This window comes from Trachymyrmex cornetzi, unplaced genomic scaffold (genome assembly GCF_001594075.2).
Source record: "Trachymyrmex cornetzi isolate Tcor2-1 unplaced genomic scaffold, Tcor1.1 scaffold210, whole genome shotgun sequence".
Classification (NCBI taxonomy): Eukaryota; Metazoa; Arthropoda; class Insecta; order Hymenoptera; family Formicidae; genus Trachymyrmex; species Trachymyrmex cornetzi.
This window is the reverse complement of record NW_017296742.1, coordinates 498999-506580: the sequence shown is the minus strand read 5'-3', so window position 1 is coordinate 506580 and position 7582 is coordinate 498999. Positions and strand designations below refer to the sequence as shown.

Here is a 7582-nt window from a genome sequence, read left to right as displayed (position 1 = left end):
TATATATATATATACACACACACACACATATTACATAATTGCCATGAAACAATAAATTCAAAATTAATCATCTATGTCAAGTTACTCGAATAATACCTGTGGTTGTCCTCCTGGAGTCGGTGGAACATATGTCTGCGTAGTAGTCGGCCCATAGGCAGGTTGTTGTTGAGGGCCTGGTGGTGGAGCGGGACCTTGTGGTGGACCAGATGGAGGTTGAAATCCACTTGGAGCTGGACTCTGAGACGGTTGCTGTTGCGTCTGCGGAGCTGTTTGCGACTGTTGCTGAGATTGTTGCGGTGGCTGGTGCGGTGATTGATGTGGTGGTTGATGAGATGACTGATGAGTTGGTTGGTGAGGTGGTTGATGCGGAGTGTGCGGTGGTTGATGTGGTGACTGAGTGTGCGGTGGCGGTGGATGCGGGGGATGCGACGTCGGATGTGGTGTTTGATGAACGGGATATCCAGAGGGTGCTGGTGGCACCGGGGGTGCATAGCTTCCGCCCTGCGCTGTTGGTGGCGGACCGCTATTCGGCGGATATGTCTGCGTCGAGGCAGATGGTGTGCTTGTCGGCTGACTGCTTTGGGCGTAAGTATTGCTGCTCGCGGAGGAGGTGCTAAATGGCGGAGATGTAGAGGCGGGACCATACTGCGTCGCACCAGGACCTGGACTTGGTTGGCTAACATAATTGGGCTGTGGACCCGCGTTTTGCTGCGACCCAGGTTGCGGAGGTTGAGTCGCGCTAGTTGTTGGAGGTGGTGGGTAATTTTGCGGTGGGACATTGTTCGCGTATGTCTGTGAGGAAGGAGGTGGATAACTTCCGGGTTGTCCAGCAGCGTATGCATTTTGAGGTGGCGCTTGGGACGGAGGCTGCTGATAATTTGGTTGTGGACTAGGACTGCCATATTGTCCTGGCTGTTGTTGTTGACTACCTGATGAGAAATTCTGTTGTGAAGCATTTGAAGGTGGATAGCCTTGTTGATTTGGCGGCGGTGGTCCATATCCTGAAGGTGGCTGAGCTGTGCCTGGTGGTGGATAACCACCTGGTTGTGGACCATAACTGTTTACTGTAGTTGGAGGACCATAATTTGGCTGCGTTGCTGCATTATATCCTTGCTGTTGAGAAGCGTTTGGCGGTCCATATTGATTTGGTTGACCCGGAGTGTATGCAGATCCTTGTGGACCTTGGTAGTTTGAGCCAGGATTCTGACCAGTGTATTGAGCAGGATAACCTTGTTGAGAAGGTTGCTGAGGATAACCTTGTGGACCTCTATATTGCTGTGGACCTGGTGCAGTTGGAGGTCCTATAAATATTAAAAGATTAAAATGACTAATAATCTGTAGAGTTAGTAAAGATATAATTATGCTTCAGATTAAATTGACATGTAATTATAATTTAATATAAATTTAAATTAGAATAAGATTTCTCTCAATAGAAAATTCAAATTAGAATATAACATACTATTTATAGTAGGTCCTTGGCCAGGCATTACAGGTCCACGATAACCTTGCGCCATTGGTTGGCCTTGATTAAACGTCGACATTGGCATTGTTGGCTGTGTATTTGGTGGCATTTCTCCTCCAGGACCAGTTGCACCACCTGGACCACTTGGAAGCCCTTGTGGATTCATCATACCATGTTGAGGACCATTAGGAATACCTTGAGGTAGCTTGAAACCAAAAGATAATTCAATTTTGCAATTCTTTATAAAAATTTTATTCAACTTAACAATTTTGTTGAATTAAATGTACTTTATTAGGTTCTATGTCGTTTGTTCTATTAGATTTGCTACTTACAGGTAATAAAGTCTGAAGATTCTGGTTTACATCAGCGATAGATGCTAGATATACCAAATTACGATGTAGCATTTGCTGGTATCTGAAAGTTAAAATTAATAAGTTTATAAATTGACTTAACAAAAGCTGTAACAATCCTCTTAGATGTACACTTGACACTTGATATATATAACTGAAAAATAACTTGGTATGAGATTAAGAGAGACTGTCATCTCAATAAAAAAAAAATGTTTTATTCCTTCAATATTGGCTGCGGTCCACTTAGCGCTTCAAACGCTACAGAGCATTTGTAGCACTGATATGACTGGTCCATTTGATGCTTCGGAACGCTCCTAGCAACTCTGATTACGTCATTAATACATCATCCTTTTTGTTCCCACTTCGCTTCAACTGCCTCACCTCGGGAGGTGGGTTGGCTGGAGCGTTCACATAGCAATTGTGGCATAGCAATTGGAGCGTAGCGTTTGGAGCATAATGTTTAGAGCATTTGGAAGAAGTAAGTGGACCGCAGCCATAATATCACTTCACAAGAAATGTTTCAAAGGAATCGAAAAGGAGACACATGATACACAGTGAAATATTAAGAAACAAAATCATTGCACTGATCACTTACTGTACGCATTCCTGTGCTTTGCCCTTGTTTTGATACTCCTGAATCATTTGTATAAGCTGACTATTCTCATCGAGCATCTAAAAAAACAACACATACATGTACATAGTTATACTTACAACTTTAAACATGTTTCATATTTCAGCTTTCAGTTATAAATGGCCTAGTAGTAAACAGCCATAATTTTTTTTGCGAAGCTGCAATCAACTGCTTTACCTTTTGTATCTGAGCAGGATTTGGAGGTGGCCTGCCGCGTTGTGCAAAGGTCACAGACATTTTCGAAGCGACAACTCACGAATCGTCTCGACGTTAAAGAACTTTCACCGAGAAAGACCGGTAATCGAGGAGAGTAATCTTTCGTCACGTCACGCTATTGCGAAGAACTACCTGGAAATATCTCAAAGGAGCGCGGTACGTCCATCTTCGTCGTATTTCCCAAATATGTTCCCACGGTGTCCGAAGCACGAGATTATTCGCGCGGGACCGTCGGGAACGTTGCAGAAATCTTTTTTTCAAACTCAATCCGCGTGTTATGTACACATGAGACGTATATAAATATGTATATATATGTATATATGTACGCTACCACAAACTAGTCGTGCGTATTGGTGCGTATAACGTATTTTTGCCGTAACGTAGCTGACGCGTGTGGCAATTATCGTCAATTACCTCGTGAAATGTATGCAGTTTCGGAGTTAGGTAAGACGAGAGATTGGATAGTACGCGAGAGAAACAGAAGGCTTGGGAGAGCAACGCCACCAACGGCAGATATCCGAGCTCGTGGCTTCGGCTCTTTTGATATTAAGGTACATTTCCACGAGCCGTTCAAGCCAGCTGTTTCAATCATCAGTGATAAAAAGAATCAAAATTGACGCTAATTGATATTTGTCAATTTTGATCATATAATATATTTGTCTATCTCATTTTAAGTGCAAAATTTTTAGAAATTTAAGATAACGCGAATAGATCCTGATGTGTCAAATAACAAACTGTTAGAGATCTTACTGCTAAAAAATTGGCTTAGATTATTAGTAACAAATTAGAAAGAAAGAGATAAAAGATAGACTGAATATGAAACACTACTCAATGATTGTATAATCGTATAAAAAAATTTGCTTTATCATTGTTTATTACGTTGATCAACGTTGATATAAGAGTACCGCATACAAATGACTTCAACGAAAGTAAGTAAATTAACTTTTATCTTATTATTGACAGAAAAAAATAAAATATCAAATTTATATGTTATTTCTACAGATTGAATTCGCGGTACATATGACATGCGAGAAATGTGTTAATGCAATTTCTAAGAGTATAGCAGATCTAGAGGACATCCGGAATGTTGATATATCGTTGGAACGTGGCACTGTCACTCTTGAAACAAACCTACCTTATTCCATCATACAGGAAAGAATCGAAAGAACTGGAAGGCAGGCAGTGTTGAAGGGATACGGAGGTTTAAATAATTTTTTTATGTTCTATATATATATATATATATAATGTATTATCTGATGTATATTATAACAATCTTCTGTTTCATTCAAGATTTCTGAAGATATATAATAAGTATATTTTTAGGATTGTCAGAAATAAAAAAGAAATATTGTATTGAAAAAGACGATTTAAAAACTTGTTCTAAATTTTTATATTCTATACATTAAATACACACACACACACACACACACACACACACACACACACACACACACACACACACACACACACACACACACACACATATATTCAATATGTAAAGTATAGAATATAAAAACAAATTTTCAAACCAAGTTTTTTTTTCAATATATTTCTTTTCTTTTTCTGACAGTTCTAAAAAGTATGTTTTTAGAAATTATGTAAGAAACTGAAAATTGTTATATATTTAAAAATATTATACATATATATAAGTTTAAAAGAGACTCTCAATCTTTAAAATGACAATAACAAAGAGATTTAATATACATATATTTAGACACACACATATATATGTGGATCTTAGAAATTAACATATAATTATTAAAATTAGATACTTTTACAGATGGATCAAGTGCTGTAGTGATGTTGGGTGGAGATTCAGGATACAGCATAGGTAATCTAATCAGAGGGGTTATAAGATTTGCAGAAACTTCAGAGGGATGTATCATAGATGGTACAATTGATGGTTTGACTCCTGGTGAGCACGGTATGCATGTACACGAATGCGGTGATATATCTAATGGCTGTGAAAGGTAAAAAACTTGCAGAAACAAATATACTTGGATTGACGCTTTAAATAAATTTTATTTTTATTACAGTGTAGGCGAACACTTTAATCCAAATAATTCACCACACGGTAGTCCCGAAAATGATTTGTCCAAAAGGGTAAATTTAAACAACCAAATTTCTTAACTCTTGCTGTGTAAACGTTTTTGTAGTACCCATTTAGTGTAACTGGTTATTGATGTCGAGCATGTTTTTTTTAATGGATTAAATAATATTAAAAATTCAAAAAATATTAAAAAATTTATGTAGTTTCCTTAACTATTCTAAATGAAAATGATTATTTGTTTATATATTTTATTGGGCGCGCGCTCGTACTCCCTTGTTTTCAAAATATTCATAATTACCTGGATAAAAATTACCCCCATTTGCATGGTAAGGGTTAAATTTTATGGTATTTTAACAATTTCATTATTTGCCATTACAGCATGTTGGTGATCTTGGCAATGTCCTAGCTGACACTTCTGGCAGAGCTGCTTTTCGGAAGACAGACAAGTTTCTTAAGATACCTGACATCATTGGCAGATCTCTTATTATTACTAAGGATCCAGATGATCTTGGAAGAGGTAATAGTCCAGAGTCCAAGATAAATGGAAATAGCGGAGCTAGGTACGAAATGATTCCTATTGTCAAAGTTTGTGATAATTTTTTATTGTTTTACGAGTACATTAAATTTTTCTTCGTAGATTAGCTTGCGGTATTATAGCTAGATCATCTGGATTGTTTCAAAATACAAAGAAAATCTGTGCATGCGACGGCCTCACTATATGGGATGAGAGAGATCGGGCGCTTGCGAATAACCATGGTACAAAAAGTACAAAATCAAATGAGAAAATATGCACGTTAATTTGAAAGCCTGAAATTTATGATATTTATCTAGCTACAACATTTATGTGATAAGATTTATTGTACAATATTAATTATTAGAATTTTTTCATTTATTTGGAAGGAAAAAAAGGCAAGAAAGAAAAAGATTTTTATAAAATCTTTTATATTTTTTATTTAATTAAGTCATGTGAGAATTGGTGAGAATTAGAACTTTTTATAGTAATCTATCAATATAATCTTATAGTATCGATTTCGTGACAAATAATTTGATTGTATAAAGTAATTTATACAATTCTTTTTTTTCAGCAAATTTGTAACTAACATGAAGACAGCGCGATTGGTCTAACAAAGAATGCATTCCACATTTAAGAGAACTTACGTTTAAAAAGAAATATACTATTTTAGCTTTTCGGTAAAACAAAAAATATATAGATATCTCTAATCTCTCTATATGTATATATATGTACAGATTTTTATTAAATTAATTATTTCATATGTTGCGTCTTTATGTACATTATTATTGTTGCTAGTTCTGTATCTAACATACACACTACCTCTCAAAAGTTTGGGCACTGTAATTTTACATGAAATCATAATTCTTTACACATATAATTATGTTATTTTGAAAATAATTTTTTATTTTATTTTATTTTTGAATGTATACTATTAAAATAAAATTTGTTATTGGAATAGTGTGTCGTACATTTTTGTACATTTATAAATAAAGTTGATGAAATTTTCTTTTCAAAGTTTAGAAATGCTCCAACTTTTAGATAACAGCGTGTGCCTTTCAACAAGCACAAATAACAGGATGTGACACAATGGATTATTATGTCCTTGTTGTTTGCTAATGTTAAACAAGATGATAGAATCATTATACCTATATATATATATATATAAAATAATTTTGTTAGCTTGAAATAAGAATCGTATTCATAACAAATTTAATTTTCTAAAATTTCTTTTCATAAATTCGCCATTTTTACGATTCTGTATATACTGTATATACTTTTAGTATTTGATGTATATACTTTTGTGCTACTGTATATACTGTGGCCCTACATTAACTTAACCTCGAAAATTAAATTTTTTTGGTTACACCGAGAGGGAATCCGCTGAGAGGAATAACCTGCACATTTGGGCTACGTTCCAAAACTTCCTCTTCGAGGAAGATTTTACTCTATATGCTATAGTATACATTACGTGTACTATATATTTCGAGTAAAATTTTCCTCGGAGAAGAAAATTCCAAAATTTTTTTTGGATGCCATTTGCAATATCAACCTTACCTCGGGCTCGGGTGCGTTCCGTTTCTCGCATGATGCGCATAATGCGTCGTTTATCCTTGTTGCTCACCAAATGTTAAACAAGGACAATGGATGCATCATGCGCGTTACGGAACGCACCTTTTATTTTGCTTTATTTGCTGAAATCACACTGCATCCGATTTGCGTACAACGCTCTGCAACCAATCAGAAAACTGGATTCCGATGATACAAAGAAAAATCCATCGGAATATAGGGGATCGATTCTGTATCTTAAAACGAGATGGAAATTACAAAAGTGAGTAAATTTACTAGGTGTTGACCAATGAAATTATCAGTATTCTAGTAAATTCGCTCACTTTTGTAATTTTTACTTCATTTCAAGATACAGAATCGATACCCTGTTTTCTGATTGGTTGCAGAGCATCGTACGACGCAAATCGGATGCATTGTAAATCCAGCATATCCGTTTTATCAATGCCTGCGGACTTAAAGGCCGCAGCACACACTCTTGCATAACGTATAATGCATAGTGCATAATGAAATTAACCAATCGAAATTCTTCTTTTTCATGGAATGAAAGGAAAGGAAAGCTTCTGATTAGTCGATTCGCTTATGCACTATGCGTTATGCGGGGTGGCACCCAGTTGGACACGGCTCAATTGGACACGAGCTACTCACAGCGCTTGAGATTACAAAGCTCCTAAGCACCGGTCGCTGTGATTGGTGGTGTCCAATCGAGACGTGGTCAATCGGGATCACCCCGCGTGTACAGCTTTACTGATGTTCTCATTCTAAAGGTATACTCTCATTGGATATCGCGTGTCGC

The 7582-nt window shown here is 36.5% G+C and overlaps 2 protein-coding genes across 2 annotated transcripts in view; one reads left to right on the top strand and one right to left on the bottom strand.

Annotated features, from left to right (window-relative positions):
- Positions 1–81: 81 nt before the first annotated feature.
- LOC108759964 (proline-rich protein 2) lies at positions 82–3196 on the bottom strand. The gene is made up of 5 exons (XM_018505711.1): positions 2621–3196; positions 2408–2484; positions 1795–1876; positions 1460–1667; positions 82–1301 (listed from the first exon to the last, which is right to left on the bottom strand). Exons 1-5 carry the CDS (start codon positions 2678–2680, stop codon positions 82–84), a joined length of 1647 nt encoding a protein of 548 aa, XP_018361213.1. The 5' UTR covers positions 2681–3196.
- Positions 3197–3315: 119 nt separating this feature from the next.
- LOC108760010 (protein asteroid) overlaps positions 3316–7582 on the top strand; it is a 7164-nt gene continuing 2897 nt past the window's right edge. The window contains exons 1-6 of the mRNA XM_018505779.1: positions 3316–3588; positions 3662–3860; positions 4440–4629; positions 4696–4762; positions 5088–5269; positions 5347–5465. Of these exons, the coding sequence (XP_018361281.1) occupies positions 3574–3588; positions 3662–3860; positions 4440–4629; positions 4696–4762; positions 5088–5269; positions 5347–5465 (772 nt within the window). The 5' untranslated portion in view covers positions 3316–3573. The remainder of the gene's footprint in view (positions 3589–3661; positions 3861–4439; positions 4630–4695; positions 4763–5087; positions 5270–5346; positions 5466–7582) is intronic.

Coding starts and splice junctions, on each gene's coding strand:
- LOC108759964 (XM_018505711.1), bottom strand. CDS start 2,680: ATGTCTGTGACCTTTGCACAACGCGGCAGGCCACCTCCAAATCCTGCT. Junction 1,668..1,794: donor ATCTTCAGACTTTATTACCT/GTAAGTAGCAAA, acceptor TTTGGTTTCAAG/CTACCTCAAGGTATTCCTAA. Junction 1,302..1,459: donor CCAAGGACCTACTATAAATA/GTATGTTATATT, acceptor TAATATTTATAG/GACCTCCAACTGCACCAGGT.